Source organism: Vigna unguiculata, chromosome 4 (assembly GCF_037176805.1).
Source record: "Vigna unguiculata cultivar grain cowpea cultivar isolate G323 ecotype 2 chromosome 4, ASM3717680v1, whole genome shotgun sequence".
Taxonomy (NCBI): Eukaryota; Viridiplantae; Streptophyta; class Magnoliopsida; order Fabales; family Fabaceae; genus Vigna; species Vigna unguiculata.
Window position 1 is genome coordinate 943,062 of NC_140795.1, and position 19,382 is coordinate 962,443.

A 19,382-nucleotide genomic window follows, 5' to 3' on the forward strand; every position below is an offset into this window, starting at 1 on the left:
TTAATATTTAAAACAAGGATTAAATATGTGTTTTTAGTAAAAGTTTTTAAATTAATTTTTTTAAAAATTTTAAACTAATTTAGTTATGCGTAAATTTAATTTTTTTAAATAAATTTTTTTAAGTTTATTTAACATTTCAAACATATTTTATTATTATATTTAATTTGTTTACACTATTTAACAAATTTTTGTTTAAATATTAATATCAATTGAAAAAAATATTTTCTAACTTTCACTAAAAATTATAAAAAAAATATATATTTAACCCTTAAAACTATATACTAAAATACCAAAAACACGGTTTAACACGTTAAAGAATAATTAAAAAATTTATATTTGTTCATTCTTAAATTTTAAAAGATCAAAATTTTAAATATATCAAAATTTAGAATATAAATAAATTTTAATTTCACATTTAAATTTAAATAGTAAAAACATATTTAAATAAACCTTTTAAAAAAATATATATATACTTATACATACTGTAATTAAGAACAAAATTATCATCCAGATAAGATAAGGATAAAATTCTAATTTTGAACAAAAAATAAAGGAAGCAGATCTATGATTCCACAGTAACCTCCAACCAAGAAATTTATATTCGTAAACAAGCAGAAAAAAAAATTATTTTTTTCGAAAAAGAAAAGTTATGGCTGCTACAAAATTTCCTTATATAAGCAAAGGTGATGTTGAGTTTTATTTGGTGGTCATTCGAAAGTGCAAAGTGGTTTCAGGAATTTGAGGCTGTCCTTCTTTGCTCTTCAAACATGGGAAAACAGAGTACACAATTCTCTGTCCTCAACTGCATCGACCTTTCCAACTCCGACATCGACCAATCCGTTCGTTTACTCAAACAGGTTTGCTCTTTTACTCTGTTTCATCTCTCTGTTTTCTTGTGATCTTATGTTGTTGTTCTGTTTCAGGCGTGTTTGGATTCCGGTTTTTTCTACGTTGTCAACCATGGCATAAGCCAGGAATTCATGGACGAGGTTTTTACACAGAGCAAGAAGTTTTTCTCTCTCCCCCTCGAGGAAAAAATGAAGATTCTCAGGAATGAAAAACACAGGGGATATACCCCTGTTCTTGATGAACTTCTTGATCCTGAAAATCAAGTTCGTGGTATGTGTGCAGTACCCATTTCAGATTTTTCTGCATGTTTGCATGGATTCCACCACCCTCTTTTCTTATCCTTCTTTTTGCTGATTCTGAACCGAAAAATGGTTGCTTTTGGTGTTACTGTCTTGTCATAATTGAAGTTTTGCATGTCTAATCTATCTTGATATTGATGTTTGATGCAAGAATTTGTCACGTATTACCGAAATAAAACGTCAATTCTAATTAAAAATCAACACAAGAGTACAGAAAGAACTGTATCTTAGTTTTGATCAAACTGAACAAAACTTAAGGTCGGTTTCTTACGTGCTTATAGTGTTACCTTTCTACCAAAATTGAAGCTTTTTGCATTAAAGATCTATGTTGATATTTCATGTAAGCCTTTACTGTGCCGAGTATTACAATAAATTCTAATTCTAAAGCACTAGAAGTTTTGAAATAACCGTGTGCAAGTTTTGTCTTTCAAAACCTTAATAACCTCTGCTCTGCTTGGTTAAACAGGAGACTACAAAGAGGGGTATTATATTGGAGTTGAAAAAGGTGAAGATGACCCAGAATCGAAGAAGCCTTTCTATGGTCAGAATAAATGGCCTGCACCAGGTAAACGAGTCAACTTTTCTGCCTTCGAAACTTTTATTGACAAATACAAAAAGTCTGTTTTCTACCAGCTGAGTCTTCCAACATTTTGGATTTTATTTTGTTGTTTTAAATTTTTGTTGAACTTTTTTCCTATGTAGATGTTTTGCCGGGGTGGAGGGAGACCATGGAAAAGTTCCATAGAGAGACATTGTACGTTTTACCGATGCAAGACTTTGAATTGCAGTTATGATTTTTGATACTTTTTTCTATAATTCAGACCTGTGCAGTCACTCGGCTGGCTTGAACATTATGTTTTTCTCAGAATCATGATCATGGACTGTTTTTTAAAACCATGATATGGAGCAGTGTTTGGTTTTCATTTCAACAAAAAACTTTCCATTGTGTTTCTTGTTGGCTGTTCATTCCATTTCAACAAAATCATGATCAAGGTCTTACTTTGTTTATTTTCTTGTCAATGTTATGACTCCCTTCCCATGAAGGAAACTATAGATCATGTTTAACTGCCTTGGTTGTTCATATGGACTCAAATTCTGCATTGGGGGAAAAGGGCTTCACTTTGTTTTCTCTAGTATAATTTGTTTCTGTCTGTTTTGTTGGGTAATCCAGAGAAGTGGGGAAAACTGTAGCAAAGATAATAGCCCTTGCACTTGATTTGGATGAAAATTTTTTTGACCAGCCAAAAATGTTCGGAGAGCCAATTGCAACTCTGCGTTTGCTGCATTATGGAGGTATTGTATGGGATCTTCTTCAAAATAAGTCTTGTAATTTTAATGTAGAAATTCACAAATTCCGAACTGTGTCACTGTGTCATTGTATTCATCTTTGTTCAATGAAGGTCAAATATCAGATCCCTCAAAAGGATTATATGGAGCTGGAGCTCACACTGACTATGGTTTAATTACACTGTTGGCAACAGATGATGTTTCAGGCCTTCAAGTAAGAAAGCGAATGATTTTTTTTCTTGAATATTACAAACATTTGTGTGTTATGAACTTAGACCAATAATGTCTTCCATTGTAGATATGCAAGAATAGGGATGCTAAACCTCAGATATGGGAGGATGTGGCACCATTGAAGGGGTTAGTCCATATGTCATTGTAGCTTTTGTTTCTATTTGCATGCAACATTGTTGTGAGAATCCTTATTTCTTCATCCCTACCTTTTAATTCATAAGTTAATTTCTAAACTTCTTCTGACAGTCCCTTGTTCTTTCAAGATTAGCTTTTTTCTGGATTTGTTTATGGTAGTTTCGTAACCAGTTTTTGCAATTGTATTCATTGTAAAATTACACTTATCTGCACAACTGATATGTTTCTGAAATTTTAGTTCTTTTTGAGCTGTACTATGCGAAGACAAGAACTATGTATGGTACTAGGTTTTAATTTTATTACCTTTGTCATGCCCTTCTGACAGACTGTTTATATTGCAGAGCCTTCATTGTGAATCTTGGTGACATGCTGGAGCGCTGGAGCAACTGTGTTTTTAAGTAAGAAATCTTTCCCACTTTTGAATATTTCTAATTTTGAATTAAGGCAGACGTACTTCTGAGATTAGAGAAATTCAAAAGACAGATATTCATTTGTGTTATGAGCTACTGCTGTTACTGTTCTCTAGAGAAAATTGTAAGCTTCAGAAGTAGCTTAGACTGTGTATGTATACACAAGTGATTTGTGATTAGTATTTTTATGAATATGTGATTGGACCTTTGGTGTATTCTCATAGGCCATTTTTTTCTTTAAATTTTGTAATCAACAAATTACTTTGTATTTATGGTCAGGTCCACACTGCACAGAGTTCTAGGAAATGGTCAAGAAAGATATTCTGTAAGCCTCTTTTTACTATTTACCTTCTATCATTTATATTCATAGCAAAATCGGTATTAAATTGTTTAATACATAATATATTTAGCCTCCATAAAGACCTCAATATTTATTCATATCTCAGCACTTATCTGGTCAAATATAAATAGTATTTCAATATTTATCTTGTGGTCTTGTGGTTCTCTATTATCTTCTGCCAGCATTGGAATTCATAATGCTGAGGACAATTATTGGCTACTGGTTACAGCCTCCAGGATTGACTTCTGTCACGGTCGTTGAAATTTCCAGCACAGTCGGTCTTCCCTTTTTTTATTCATTGATTGTGACAACATGAACCATCACTATGTTATTATATTCCAAAATTTGGTCTCTTTCTTGATTATGCATCTATGTATATCATATCAGTTTTAACTTGCAAAGCTTGGGAAAATCATGCAACATGCTCATCACTGTGCTGTTTCCTTTTACAGATTGCATACTTCTTGGAGCCAAGTCATGATTGTCTAGTAGAGTGCTTGCCAACCTGCAAGTCTGATAGTAATCCTGCCAAGTAAGTTAAACATGTCATCTAAAAATTAGCAGCATAGTGTATGTTAGAAAGTTAATCGCACATTCAGATTCTATACTTTCATTCTGAGGCTTGTTTGTTTGGTCACTACAGTACTAAAACAGGCCATTTGTAATATAAAGCAATGTGAAGGAAATTGCCTAATTGTTCACCCAAATGTTATGTACATAAATCAATAGGAAGCAACCACGGTATTAAAATCTGTGTTGTTTGTAGAGGCTCTTAACATCTTTGCATTTTCTCTTTTACCAGATTTCCTCCCATCTTATGCCAGGACTACCTGACTCAGCGCTATAAGGACACTCATGCAGATCTGAAAATTTACAAGAAACAGCAAGCTTGAGTAGTCAACCTTTGGAACTTAACAGCCTAGTGTTTTTTCACAAGAACACTCACTTACACTGATTTGGATATTTACCATAAACAAGAAGCTTAAGTAGTTTGTCTTTTGGAGCTGAGTAGCCAGGGAATTTTAAACTGCATGTTGTTTTAGAGACAACAGCACCATATGTTAGATATGTTATTTAGATTTTGTTGGAATGACAAATTAGATAGTCCTGGGGAAGGGGTGGGGAGATAGCTACATGGTTTGGTACTTATTGCTATAGCTAAAAGAAAAACATGAATGAAATCAAGCGATGTATTTTTTTATTCAGCCCAATGCTGGGAATAGGATATGAAGATGAAAGTTAGCACTGCTTCTAGTCAATAAATATACTTTGCAAACAAAAGTTTATGTTTTACTCCCTTTTATTAGTGTTTTTATTTCTCCAAATGCTTTACACAATGGTATTCTTTTTAAGCATCAATGTTTTATGTGGAAGGAAGAGGTAGTACGAATGTGTGACGTGTATTGGTGATAGAATGTGAAATGATGTTGAAATTGTGTGGGGTTTCTTTGAAAGAGGTAAAGAAAGTGTTTTTTTGTGGATGGTGTGATGATGGTGGTCCAGAAGCCAATTTGGTTTCTTTGTCAGACACGTGCAGAAACATCCAAATCTTATGTCATTGTACCCAATTACTTATCCTATTTGGATTTATTCATGGTCACACCTATTAATGAAGTATGCAAAATTGTGGATAGAGAGAGAAAGATGTAGAATGGCCCTGTCAAGAGATTATGGAAAAGTGGGTGTTCAAAAATTGAGTCTTTTTGCTTTAAAGAAAGCATTTCAATCCCAAAACAATGTGTCAATCCATTAGATTAAATATTTAATAAATAAAGCTAAAAATTAGTATTTGGTAACAAACTGAATATATTTATACACTGAACACTGTCTTTGAGTGATTAGGATGCGAATGCTCGACTTGCAATTTATGGAATCGTATATAACCGTAGAAGCTAGTAAAACTTGAATTTTGACATTTGAACATGATTAACTTACCAAAAATCTCGGCAAGAGCATGATCCCTTGCTAAAATGGTGGAATCGACTTCGATCCCTTATGACAATATATCTATCAAAGAAACTTGAAACGTGCTTCATGAAACTATGACAGTCATAACAAATCCTAAGATTCTTAATGACCCTAATGGTCTTTCTATCCCTATGATAAAGAAGAACAAAAGCCACTGCTAATTTCTCACTGTGATAGCCCAGAGAATGCTCCTTCTCTTCCTCTTGAATGTCATGCAGCACATTAGAAGTAATAGGGGTGTAACCTCCAAGTTTAACTGTGTCAATAATCGAACCTAAAAATCTTGTAATCTCCTCCCACTTCGGATGAGAATTATCTCCAGACAGAAACTCATGAACCACTTGATCAACGTGAACCAAACTAAGGCCAGGCTCCTTCACAATCTTACCCTCCTTCATTGAATTCCTCACCCCCTCCTTCTCAACCCATTTACCAACTCCACCATAAGCGTTTGACAAAAGCACATAGTCACCATCATGATGAGGGTCCAACTCCTTGATCCTCTCTTTGGCCTTCTCAGCCAACCCAAGATGATTGTGATTCACACATGCCCCAAGCAAGGTCCTCCAAATAACCGAATTTGGCTTAACAAGCATCCCCTCCACAAACTCAAAAGCTTCAACCACCATGCCTGAGCGGCCAAGAAGATCAACCATACAACCATAATGTTCAAGCCCCGGTGCAACCCCATACTTAGTCCACATGCCCTCAAAAACCCGCCGTCCCTCCTCCACAAGCCCACCATGACTACAAGCCACCAATGCACCCATAAAAGCAACACGATCAGGCTTCAAACCAGACTCCACCATATCATAAAAGGCCTCCAAAGCCTCCCTACCACGTCCATGAACGGCAAGCCCGTTAATGAGCGCGGTCCACGTTACCACATTCCTGTGAGGCATTTCATCAAACACCTTAACAGAACGATCAATGTCCCCGCATCGAGAATACATGTCAATAAGTGCAGTACCTAATGGAACACTAAGACTAAGCCCAGTTCTGGAAATAAAAGCGTGAACCCAGATACCTAATTCCAAGGCACCCAAGCTCGAAACAGCGGATATCACACTAAGCATGATGACCCCATCGGGTAGTAAGATATGACTCTGGCAGAGCTGCATTTGTTGGAAAAGCGTAAGGGCTTCATCGGGGAACCCTTGTTTGGCGAAAGATGAGATTAAAGAGGACCAAGAGACCAAGTCTCGGTGGGACATTTCGTCGAACAGTTTAAGGGAGAGTTGGAGGGATCCGCCGGAGGAGGTTCCGTAGGAGCTTATAAGGGCGTTTTGGACGTAGATGGAGGAGTTGAAACCGAGCTTGAGAACGATGGAGTGGATGTTGTGGGGGTTTAGTTTGGAGGTTTTGAGAATGAAGGGGAAGGTGAAGTGATCGAAGGGGATATTGGTGCGGTGCATGTGGGAGAAGAGGGCGAGGGCGAGGGAGGGAGCGTGAACTGCCACGTGGCGGATGATGGCGTTGTAGGGGAAGGTGTCGCCGGGGATGGGGAAACGGAGGAGCACGGAGGCGGCGTAACGAGCGGTGTCCGGCGGTGATGATGAGTTGGCACACCGGAGAATGAAGGCGCGCAGGGAGAGAGGGTTCTGGTGTTGGCCTCGTTTGATTAGCGTGGCGTGTAACTCGTACACTCTCTTCATGTTGGAGTAATATCTCGCCATCTTCTCCTTCCACTTTTCTGCATTTTCTCATCAATTCATTCTATTTGTTTCAATCTCGTTCCCATTCATTTGGGTTGTTATTTGGGAGTCTCGTTTCAATCGCGGTTTGGGTGACTTTAAGGTGTTCGACGGTTGGTGTGTGAGAATCGGGATGTTTCAGTTCAGGCCACTTTCAGTGTTTTGTGTGTTAAAAGATTACATTTTTTTTATTTATTTCGTATTTATGCATGTAAAATTGATCAAATAGAAATAGAATGTGGTGCAATTATATTAATTACATGAATCAGTTGTTGAAAACTATTGAATGAGAAGGTTTATTGGGCATGGCATAAGATGAAATTAAGATTGCATAATACAAAGCATTGTGTTACAGCAAAAGCCAAAAGCATACTTCACCAGTAGTTTTGGTGATTACATAAGAAAAAGCATAAGACCACTCTCACATATGGCACCTACAGATTCATGTTTATTACAGCCAAATTTGCCCCTTAATTCACCTATAGTTTCGGTACACAGGAGTATACATGCAACTCTCAGCATACTTCACAAGATTCTGAGGACGAGGGAGACGTGTAGCCAAGCCTAAAAAAAAAGGTTTAACACAATTGTTAGTCTCAAAACATGTCAAATGTTAGCTGAAATTGTGATAAACTAGATCAAAGCATCAGAGTTGTTGTGATAATGAGCACAAACCCAGTTCATATGCCTTGGCAGCAACATCTGCAGCTATGTTAGCTGAAATTGTTCTGATGTCAGAGAATGGTGGATAAATCAAACCCTTTTCATAGTTCTCCTCAGTCACTAGTTTAGCCAAGGCTTCCGCTGCATATATATATCAATAATGTTGAGAATCAATAATGTGCAGTGGAAGAAGCTTGAGAGAATGAAACAAAGAGGATAGAAAGAACAGAACATCATAAAACATCATGTCTGTTTGATGTTTTAATTTGTTTTCCACTTACATGCTGCCAGAAGCATATCATCATGAACTCGGATTGCTCCAGAGATTACCAAACCCAAACCAAAACCAGGGAAAATGTAAGCATTGTTGGCCTGAATGGACAAGACAAGACTTAGACATGATTCTTTATTGTATAACTAAATAGAAGAGTAACTGGTGATGAATATGAAGAGGATTGCAAAACCTGGCCTGAATAGTACACTTTGCCCTTGTATTCTATAGGATCAAATGGACTTCCACTAGCAAAAATTGCACGACCCTGTGTTTTGAGGACAAGCAAAGATAAGTTATGGAAGCTACTATTGCAAATAAGGCATCATTTTGCATCAAATCAAACAACTCTTTCAACCAGTTCAAGAAACAAACACTTTTGTCTTATTTTACCTCACTCCATTGGTAAGCCTCTTCAGCTGTACACTCAGATTGTGATGTTGGATTGGAGAGAGCCAAAATAAGAGGTTTCTGCAGAAACACGATTTAGGAGGTAGGATTTAGGGTTTTTATATGTTACTAAGATTGTTTATCTAAAGAAGCACACAGATTATCATATTCAAGAGGAGATTAGAGTTTACTTCATTGATGGAAGACAAAGCCTCAATGACTTCCTTTGTAAATGTTTTTCCCACTCCTGATGATCCAACCAAAACTGTAGGTTTGATTACCTGAAGATGTACACTGATTAAGGACAGACACAAATCAAAACACAACCTACTGCAACTTATAAACAGACATATTTTGACACCTTAACAGCTTCTAAGAGAGTGTCAACAGGCTCATGTTCATGAGCCCATGGCTTCTTGAAATGTTGAAGTGAATGCTTTCTTGAACTAACAATCAAACCCTGAAAGAGTAAAAGAGAATGTGTTGCAGAAACTTAAACTATTAAGACAAAAGATAACATAAATTAAATAAAACATAGTTTCATTGAAGCCTATGATTTTTTATACTACCTTTGAATCGACAAGCCATATCTTCTTGCGAGTCTCCTCAATAGGTTTCTTTGTCTGCTCAAGAATTAAGTAGAAGAAAATCAGCAATTTCGATTTTAAAACAAAGTAAAAAACACAACTTGACCACTGCATAAACAATAAATAGCTATTCACCTGCTTAGATGTCTCGAGAGCTATAAGCTCTGCTATTCCTGTCCCTGCCTGAAAACATGACAGAACATAAGTTAGACAAACTAAGTTGTCAGTTACAGACTCTTGGTAATAATTCAAGTATGAGTCTAAGTTTCAGATTAGATAAACAACAAAGAATGAGAGAGATTTTGCATGCATATGCCTCAAAACAAAAATACATACAAAAAATAAAGGAGTATTTGTTAGAAATCTTAAATCGATCAGAGATAAGACGAATTTAAAACATATAAGTGGGTATCTTACCTTATAAGCCGAATTTGTAAGGTTAAGTTAGACTTAAAATTCACTTCTTAACGGTATTTAAAAGTTTTCATAACTAAATACTACTTATTCTACTCCACTGGTTGTTTCTCTTTGCTTCAGCTTCAGGGAAAGATTGTATACATAATAAGTCAGAAAAGGGTCAAAATACCTCTCCAGCACCAAGAAACAAGAATGTGTGGTCAGCCAGAGTACCACCAATGAGCTTCAAGGCGGCCACAACCCCAGCAAGAACCACAGATGCAGTTCCCTGACACAACAATGCATTAATAATTAGAACATAAAAATCTTCAAGATGCAGATGTCATCCTTTATGCAACTCAGTACCTGAATATCATCATTGAAAACAAGATGAGTTGTACCATATTTTGCAAGCAACTCAAAAGCGTTGTGGTTTGCAAAATCTTCAAACTGCAGAACAACAATTTTCAGTAGTCTGATACTGCATTGAATGGATTCAGAAATGTTAAGAATCATACAAAAAATTTAAACCTGTATAAGAACTTTTTCTCCGTAGTTTTGCTTGACAGCAGTCATGAACTCATGCAGAAGTTCGGAATATTCCTAATGAGAAAGCAGAAACCAAGATTGCATCAAGATTGATGCAAGTTAAAAAAAATGATGCTAATAAAAGCCACATGCACCAACCTGTCCTGTTGCCCTCTTTTGTCTAAGCCCAATGTAAAACTCATCATTCAGTAATTTCTCATTGTTTGTTCCCACATCAATCGTAATAGGCAAACACTAGCCACAAAAACAAGAAAACTCACAAGAGTGAATTTGATTACTTTATTACTCACTTAATGAAGTTCTTAATGTTAAATGTTCAAAAAAGACAGAGAATACATGTGTTGATATAAATCATATAATGAGAATAAACAGAAAATATGCATAATTCTTACTGCTGATGGACGAACTCCTCCTAATGCTGTGTACAAGGCCAATTTACCAACAGGAATTCCCATTCCCTAAACCAAATTCAACATCATTATGTAAAGAGTAAATCATGTAAACTGTCATAATATATCTATATATTGTCTTCATAACTTGAGTCATAGTTTTTCTAAGTCAAATACCTGACATCCAAGATCCCCAAGTCCTAAAATTCGTTCACCATCTGTTACAACAATAACTTGAATACTCTTTTCAGGCCAGTTTTTCAACACCTCAAGGATCTTCCCCCTGAAAAAGTTCAACAACTCAATGACCCTGCATCAAATGTAGCACAAAATTTCATACAAGCACATGAATAAAGAAATGTATACTTTTCTTTCAAACTTATGAAAAGACCCTGAGGACGCTTGAAGATGCTCCCATATTTCTGGCAGGCCTCACCAACAACAGGAGTATACACAATTGGGAGCAGTTCTTCAACATTGTCAACTAGAAGTTTGTAAAACAACCTTTCATTCATCTCCTGTGTACCAGCAAAACATGTTTCACTTTTCCATTTTCAGAACTAGAGAAATGCTTTATTTTCATTTTCACTTTCCATGGATAGAAGACAGCATTAGTATAAAATATTTGCAATGATATTAAAGGGTACTGACATCATGAACAAGACAAACTTAACCACAAACATGGAAGATATGATGAATAGAGAAACGTGCCTGAAGTTCCATCATAGCTATGTATTTCTGCAATGGCACCTGATACTGTCGGATATTGTGTATCAACTGTTTTTCCTGAAAACAGTAGTTTAAAGAAGTGATTAAAACAAGAGGAAAAGGATTCACCCTATAAAACCGGTCTGGAAAGTAAAGTTTGCACCCATATTTATACACTTAATTGGTTTTATTTTTAGTCGACAGGAAACTTTCATCAGAAGGTAAAAACATTTTTTTTAATGGAGAAAGTAAACTAAAAAGATAACAGACAGAAATCACAGTTCATCATCAATCAATGCAAACCTGGAGTTTCTGGGAGATAATTGTAGGAGGTAATAGTCCACGCAAATAGTGTGCATCTCTCTCTTTCTCAGTGAAAGCAAGCCCCTTGTTGTACTGTGGATCTCTAAGTAAAGAGTACCCACTGCACCACAAAAACATACAGAAACTCAGACCACAATTTCAGCTAAAACAAAAAAGAGCAAATATAATAATCACTAGCATTCATATCCTATACATCTTATATATACTGTCTGAATATTTTTTGTTCATATACACTTAACAAAGAAGAAAATAAGAACATGACATGAACTAAGTTTCTTTCACAAGCTAGAATCAACTTATATACTTAATTTCTACACAAACTCACTCATCTAACTTCATATATGTTATGTATGGAAGTTGTAAGTGAAGGGCCAAAGCTTTGTTAAAGTCAACAACTTCAATTTCTGCTAATTAACCACTTTCGCAGACATCTTAAAGTCAAGTATAGTAAAACTCGTTAAGAACTGAACTTTAAATTTAAATCAAACTTACAAAATCGACTTGTGTGCTGAGGTTTACGGTCACTTATTAGATACGATAAACTTGTTTTATCTTTAGTTGAGATTTTCAACGGAAGTGATTAAAGCCATGATGTAAAAAAACTGAAAGTGTGGAAACTAAGAAACACAGATTGAAGAAGCTAGAGAGATTGACCTGGCAACTGAGAAAGTCCATGGGGTGACAAGTTGGTCCTCAGTGGCATGATCCTCACCGTAGACATCTTCAACACCACCACTCACGGTTGATCTTGGACTCAGATCAAGCACTGACTCACCATCTCTCAGGGGCTTTAAAATGCTCTCCATTCAACTCACCACTGTCTCTCTGATACAATTCTGAACTGTGAAGTGCAAAAAACAATGCCAATGATTCACAAACACCACAAACACTGCTTTTATGTATTTCCATGATGACTCGCAATACATTAAATAAAGGGAGTCAAGGGAAGAAAAGTAAACAAGTGTTTGTGTCGTTTTCTCTTCGAAAAGTGAACCATGTGAACGAATGCACCACTTCTACTTCATTCCATCACTAAAAAAATCATTTTTACAGTGCTTCTGCGCTGTTAGATTCAAGTGGACCTAATTAAAATTAAAGGGGTTGTTATAACAGAGGAAAAGAAAAATCGAAAACATGTACTTTTGAATACTATATTGGTCATATGCTCTATGTTGGGGAAAAAATTGTCGTGTCTTATATAATACATAACATGATATACATGAAAAGCACGAACTGATTATATGCAGAAAATGTTCTATGAAAATATAAGAATAGTAAAAAACACTGACAAACCACACAACACGACAGAGTTAGAAACAGAAGTAGAAAGCTTTGTATTTTTATTTTTTTTTTCTACTGCTTTTTAATCTTGTTGCTATCATTAAATAAGTGATTATATCAATGCTGTGATTTATAGTATATAACTAAATATAAAATTCATTTTAAAAATTAATTTTATAAAATTAAATCAGGTTTAAAATGCGATTAGATTGTTAAGTTTTTGGTCAAATTTATTTGAAGTTACCGACACAATTTTAATTGTGGGGTCTTATGAAAGGGGAAAAGATGAAAATATCTGTCAAAGAAACAAAAGAGAGAAAGAAGACAAAAACAGGAGTGGTTGAGTAAAGTCATGTCTGCGCCATTATCCGAATATCCTTCGAGAACTATGAAGCAATTATATGGAATAATTGAAATAAAAATAGAATAATGAAGTGGAATACACTGTTATTTAACCTAAAATAACCATTTTTCTTATTTTATTTTTTCCTGCATCTTTAATTGAAAAAAAAAATTTAATTACTTATTTGATCTCGTTTTTTATTAAAAATGTTAAATTGATCTTTCAATTTTTTTAACTTCAATATGATCCGATTTTAAAAAATTTGATGCAATTTAATTTTTTTGTTAAATTTTTTAAAATGAATTGAGAATTTTTTATCAAAATTAAAGTTGTTAATAAAATGATTTATTTTTTTATGTATTTAAAATAGTCATAGTAACAATTTTGATAAAAAAAAAATCATTCATTCGTTTTAAAAAAATTTAACGAAAAAATCAAAATGCATCAATTTTTAAAAATTGAGACTAAATTAACTCAACAAAAATTAAAAGATCAATTTAAAAATTTTGAACAAAAATAAAGACAAAAAATAATTAAACCAAAATAAAAAGACGAGGACTTTTGTTACAATGAAGCACATGACTTAATGACTGTTTTAACTAAACAATTAGGAAATAATTAACTTCTCAATAAACAAAGAATCGTTTATAGAATTGACATTTAATAAATATTTTGGTACATATAAATACAAGAATCGGAAAAGAACTTAATCATTAGTTATACTAAAATAGCATACTTTTTTTTAAATATTATCTCCTCCAAGTATCTGTCCAAATTAATGTCATTTTGTATGAAATTGTCATAATTTGCCTAAACAATTTGTCAAATTGTTATAATTTAGACTTTTTTAGTATAAATAAAGAAATTATTTAATTAAATGGAATATGACTTATTGTTGATCTGAGTCATGAGTGAATGACCTTATCTTAATGGGTAGAAAAGATAGACAATAATGATGCAGTGGTCCCCCAACAGCACCCTAGTATTGACTTTAAACTACACGTTTTTCTTTTTTTCTTTCTTTTCTTTAGAAAGTTCTAATAATTGGAAGAAAGAAAATCATTGGATCGGATTAATTTTTTTTATTTTAAATACAAATTTAACTAAACAGATAGTTTTATAAGTTATGGAAAATCAATAAATATAATTTGATTTGAGAAAATTTTTAAAATAGTCAAACTTTTTGAGAAAAAGAAAATCATTATTCTTTTAAAAATAGTGTGTGCGCATGATCGTCTTCGTTTAATTGTTAAAATATTCATGAAATGTTATATAAAAGTAAGACAAAAAAATGTCTTTTCAATAAATGATTATAAAATTATGGAAAAAAAGGTTTCCCTCATCCATAAATTAAAAAAAAAATTATGTAACTTTAGTTCGTTTTACTCAATCTTAATTTTATTCAACAAATAAAAATAAATTAAAATTACATAATTTTTCTCGAGAAAATTCAATTAGTCTGTTCTAAAAAATTTATGGATCAAAGTGAGACCTTTTGAGAATGTAACTACAAAATATCTATGACGAGTGAATGCCTAAAAGCAATAAATGATACTTCGATCCCTATGTAAAATTGCAATACGAAAGAAGGAAGTTGTTTTTTTAACCAAAACAGATCATTTGTATTTTTGTGATTTTGGTTTGTATTTGAATTATATAGTTAATTTAGATTTTAATTAAAATTAAAATTTAGTTTTGATTGAAAGACATAAAAAAAAAATTGTAATTTTTTATATTTAAGTGACCTTATAAATCAACCTGTTTAACCCACCAACCTACAATAATTCAAGTTGAATTCGAATTCCTTTTTTACTCAATAATAAATAAACCATATTAGATTGACTCACTAAATGATCGATTTTTGATAAGTTAAATCAAATTGAACCGAGTTACCCGTTTTCAAAGCATTAATTAATGAGCCTAATGTTTCAGGTAATTCTTTATAGATCAAAGATCACCGATCACCAATGTACATAATTACGATTTAGTCACTTCATTCTGTTATGTTTTCTCCCCCACAAACTTTTCCCTATGAATAAACCTATAATTCAAAAATATTCTTGTTTAGTAGGCTTCATCCTCTACCCTATTCAGATGATAATTCATGCAGTTCGCTTATGGATGGATAAGATATGTTCATGTTTATTAAAAAATTTGAAAAATCACGCTCAGGAATTTAAGTTACTTTTCCATGAAAATAGGAAAACTTATTTTCTGACACACTTGTAACTTTAATTTGAAATATTTTAAATTTTAAAAATATTCCTAGAACAATTAAAAAGTAGCCAAAATTCCTAGGTAATATATCTGAGAATATAACTCCTGAAAAAGAAATATTTTGCAAAAGTTTTGCACACATACCAGGTTGATGAAGCCATATATCAACTGTTACTGCTTCAGCAACCACAACACCCCCACTATTGTGGAACGCATCAGCTGGAATGAGCTTGATCCGGGGAAAAAAAGGAAAGAACAAGGAACAGCATTCTGAATATACACATACATATAACATATAGAAGAAATGCATTTATCAGTCACATATTCACTATGTCACAAAGTAACTCCAGAATCAACAAACACACTTCAATGACACTAACCTAAATGAAACTTATTATTAACAATCTAACACAAATAGGTAATAGAACAAGATTTTCAAACTTGAGATCATAAACAACACCAAAGCTTAAGAAAAACAGAGCAAATATATGCCTCCAACAGACAAGGATCTATCATGAATATTACATTTCATTCAATATATAACTTAGCTGAAAGATAGACTCTCGTGACATCCATAACCAGTTTAACAAGAGCAAAAAGTGTGTAAAAAAACAAGTAACTCTCCCCACCTAAACAAACTAGGAGGATTGGATAAAAACCGAAATGCTAACAGAAGCACATTGTCCCGGACCGTTCATTTCATACACACCAACCTCCATGGATCCTTAACAACACTAAGCATAAGAAACAGGTCATGAATCATCAAATCAAATATGATGCTCCCTAATGCCCTCTTTCAAATCCAATGCGAGTCCTACCAGAACCTCCATCGTAACCTTCCCGCATCGAAGATCCAGCGCTAGCCCTCATAGTTCCTCCACCACCCACTTTCTCCATGGCCTTCTTACCCTTCTTCACCTCTGTCAAGAACTGATCCAAACCAAACGGATCAGCCTCCTCATTCTCAAACTCAACCGGCCTATCTCTCGGACCGGTCCTCTCAGAAGCCCCAGCAAAGCCTTTATCAGGCTTAAACCTATCAGTCTTCATAATCTTCTCCAACTGCTCATCCGCACCTCCATAAGTCTCATCATCAACATTCTTCTTTGGCCTATACAAGGTCGAGAGAGTAGGCTGCGCAGTAAACAAGCCATGCTCATACACATTGTATTGATCATCAGTGGCAAACCCAGATGAAATTCCCTTATCCTGGTTAAAGAGCCTCTCATCATACATAACCTCAGTCCCGGGCTTAGTAGAAGCCATACCAAGAGCAACTTTTTCACTAATATCACGATCCCTGTCACGTGTGATCTTGCTCCTCTTCCCCATAGCAGCATCCTTACTTTCCAACCTCCTTTCCCTCTCCCTCTCCTTCCTCCTCTCCTCTCGAATTTTCTCGCGCTGCAACCTCTCCTCCCTCTCCTCTCTACTCTCCTTCACAAAACTCCTATCCCTATCTCTCTCCCTCGGATTCTCCTTCTCATGCTCATAATCAACTCTCATATCATCGTCATCAACGGGCACAGCCGCAGGTGGGGCCGGCACAACACCGATTCTCTCCCCTCCAATTCTCTCCGACCGTGCCTTCTGCGCCAATGCCCTCAATTCTTGTTCTTTCCTCTCCTTCTCCTTCAACATCATCTCCTTCTGCACCTTTGACCTCATTGCAACGGCCTCCCTCGCCTTCTGCTCCGCCACATACAGCGCCTCCGATAACTTAGCAAAATTGTCATTAATCTGAACCTCTTGAAGGCCTCTCCCATCAGCAGCCAGCCTCTTATCAAGCGGGATAGTGTAACCCTTCGGATTCTTCCAATTCGAAATGCACGGCGGAATCTTCCAATCCTGCTGGTCCTTCACTGTCACCGGCCGCGGCGGCGAGTGCATAACAGGCACTGGCGGCGACCCCGACGCCTTCGGCACACGCTTGTGCTTAAACTTCGGAGGCTCAAGCGGATCCACCGGCATCTCTACCATCCTAATCACTCTTTCTTTAGCACCTGAATTGAACGCCGCGGATTGCTGCGAGGGTTTGTATTTTATATATTTCGCGTCGGAGTTCTGCTTCGGAACGTTCTTCGGTTGGGCAGCACTGAGTCTCACGTTCACGATCTTCTCCAGCGCGGCTTTCGTCTCCTGCATCGTTTCCTCGATCTGTTTCTGCGTTTCATCGTCGGAAACGACGTCGTCATCATCGGAGTCTTCGTCGTTTTTTAGGATCTTGGGTACGAGGTCCTTCTGTTGCGTGTACACGATTTTGCGCGCGTTTTCGTTCTGCTTCACGATGGCGTCGTAGGCGACGTTGCCGTGTGCGTCGACGGTGACGGGAAGAATTTTGGATCCAGGTTTCGACGACCTGTCTCTTCCCATGTCGAGAGGGTACTGTGCCACGTGAATCTCAGGGAACGCGCCGCCATCACCGAAGTCCTCGATTTTGCGGGGGACGAAGCCGGCGCGCTTCAGGTACGGTGGAACGGGTTTCTGCTTGATGGCGGCGGCGGCGGATTTCTCCTCCTCGGAGGAAAACCGCTGCTTGAACCATGGATCGTTGGTGTGATCGTAGTAGGTGGTGGAGGAGGATTTCGCAGGAGGAAGTAGCTCCTTCAGAGTGGCCATGGTTTTGATTTGGAGAAAAAATCGAACCGCACCAGGAAGTAGCTCCTTCAGAAGAGGATTTCTCGAGAAGGACGTGAATCGATAAGCATGATTGTTTTTCGTGTGAAAAGTGAAAACCCTAAAAAGGAGATTTTGGGGTTTATTTGGACAAATTTGTTTTGCAAGAGATTAATTTACAAGCCGATTTTTATTTCCACCCCTAGCTATTATTTTATCCTTAGATAATTACGATCTTTAAAATAATATCAATCATATAAATATAAAGTATATTAGAATTAAAAATAATTATCAGTAATATAAATATATATATATATATAACTGTATGTAAATAATTTTTTTTAATTTTATTTTTTTAATTATTATCTTTTAAATTTAAATAATTATTCATAATATTATTTTTCAGTTTTATCATAAATTAGATTTTTAAATTCAAATAATTATTTATTATTAAATAATTATTTGTTATTTATTATTTTAGTAACTATATTTTCAAATTTAAATAATTCTTATAATATTATTTACACAATATTATATGTAATATGTGTTATTTTTAATAACTAAAACTTATTTTATCTACAATTATATCTATAATTATATATATCTCCTATATTATAATTTATTTTTTAATTTACTACAATAAAAATTTAAATAATTATATTTTAAGAATTTAAATAATTTTTAGATATTAAAATATGCGTAAACGTATATTATGGTACATGAATTTTCACTTATAACTCTATATACCTCTTATTTTTCTAATTTTATTCTTTATTTACTATTTTAAATATTTAAATAATTATATTTAAAAACTTTAAATAAATTTTAGTAATTTAAAAATGCTTACACATATGTTATCGTGCATGTACTTTTACTTAATTTTATAAGATGAGTAGTACATAACTTTTTTTTTAATTATTAGATTATGAATTTTATAACATCATCAGCATCATCATAATTTAAATATTTTTTTATATTTGGCAAGATGAATAATTCATATATTATATAATTAAATTTATAATAAATAATTTAATCATGCTATAAATTTATTTTATCAATTCATAATTTATTTAAAACATTACAACTTAATTTATATATAAAAATGAATCAATTAATCAAGACGGATAAATGGTTAAGAAAAGGAGTTCATGTGATAGAATAGATATGATTCTTTATAACTGTGAAGACAATTCACCTCATTTATATATCAATCTTGTCTATGTTTTGTATTTGTAATGAATAATCATGTTATAGTTACACACTATTATTATATTCCTATTTACATTTTAGGTTTAATTGTTTTAAATTTTTGATAAATTTGAAAATTTTTATTGATTGGTACAACATTATATTGTTATATCGTCTTTATAACATCGTATTATTATATTGTTATAACATTATATCAATGTTATCATCATATTGTTATAACATTACA

General features: G+C 34.4%; 2 protein-coding genes and 2 pseudogenes across 3 annotated transcripts; 1 reads left to right on the forward strand and 3 right to left on the reverse strand.

Moving 5' to 3' along the window:
• Positions 1-658: 658 nt before the first annotated feature.
• LOC114182186 (kihadalactone A synthase LFS) lies at positions 659-4,847 on the forward strand. Its single transcript, XM_028068987.2, has 11 exons — positions 659-857; positions 924-1,119; positions 1,615-1,713; positions 1,851-1,902; positions 2,320-2,441; positions 2,549-2,649; positions 2,734-2,792; positions 3,143-3,199; positions 3,491-3,536; positions 4,004-4,083; positions 4,354-4,847. Exons 1-11 carry the CDS (start codon positions 687-689, stop codon positions 4,442-4,444), a joined length of 1,074 nt encoding a protein of 357 aa, XP_027924788.2. The 5' UTR covers positions 659-686; the 3' UTR covers positions 4,445-4,847.
• A 600-nt stretch (positions 4,848-5,447) lies between these two features.
• On the reverse strand, positions 5,448-7,341 carry LOC114182185 (pentatricopeptide repeat-containing protein At4g21065 pseudogene; annotated as a pseudogene).
• A 183-nt stretch (positions 7,342-7,524) lies between these two features.
• LOC114182184 (NADP-dependent malic enzyme) lies at positions 7,525-12,311 on the reverse strand. The gene is made up of 19 exons (XM_028068985.2): positions 12,145-12,311; positions 11,470-11,590; positions 11,170-11,244; positions 10,825-10,976; positions 10,636-10,741; positions 10,462-10,527; positions 10,208-10,303; positions 10,052-10,123; positions 9,887-9,970; positions 9,711-9,809; positions 9,260-9,307; positions 9,107-9,160; positions 8,899-8,997; positions 8,729-8,818; positions 8,541-8,618; positions 8,341-8,415; positions 8,158-8,248; positions 7,889-8,017; positions 7,525-7,777 (listed from the first exon to the last, which is right to left on the reverse strand). The coding sequence occupies exons 1-19, from the start codon at positions 12,294-12,296 to the stop codon at positions 7,689-7,691; spliced, it is 1,776 nt and encodes a 591-aa protein (XP_027924786.1). The 5' UTR covers positions 12,297-12,311; the 3' UTR covers positions 7,525-7,688.
• Positions 12,312-15,841: 3,530 nt separating this feature from the next.
• Positions 15,842-18,065, reverse strand: LOC114181842 (SNW/SKI-interacting protein A pseudogene; annotated as a pseudogene). Its single transcript, XR_014994629.1, has one exon. The product of XR_014994629.1 is annotated as an SNW/SKI-interacting protein A pseudogene (transcript).
• Positions 18,066-19,382: the final 1,317 nt, after the last annotated feature.

What these genes read in the sequence shown, in the direction of transcription:
- LOC114182186 (XM_028068987.2), top strand. Translation starts at nt 687, where the DNA reads ATGTTGAGTTTTATTTGGTGGTCATTCGAAAGTGCAAAGTGGTTTCAG. An exon ending in CCGTTCGTTTACTCAAACAG is followed by an intron (nt 858 to 923) that starts GTTTGCTCTTTT and finishes GTTCTGTTTCAG; the next exon opens with GCGTGTTTGGATTCCGGTTT. An exon ending in GATGTGGCACCATTGAAGGG is followed by an intron (nt 2,793 to 3,142) that starts GTTAGTCCATAT and finishes TTTATATTGCAG; the next exon opens with AGCCTTCATTGTGAATCTTG.
- LOC114182184 (XM_028068985.2), bottom strand. Translation starts at nt 12,296, where the DNA reads ATGGAGAGCATTTTAAAGCCCCTGAGAGATGGTGAGTCAGTGCTTGAT. An exon ending in TAGCTATGATGGAACTTCAG is followed by an intron (nt 10,977 to 11,169) that starts GCACGTTTCTCT and finishes GCTGGTACACAG; the next exon opens with GAGATGAATGAAAGGTTGTT. An exon ending in TGTTTCTTGGTGCTGGAGAG is followed by an intron (nt 9,308 to 9,710) that starts GTATTTTGACCC and finishes TCATGTTTTCAG; the next exon opens with GCAGGGACAGGAATAGCAGA.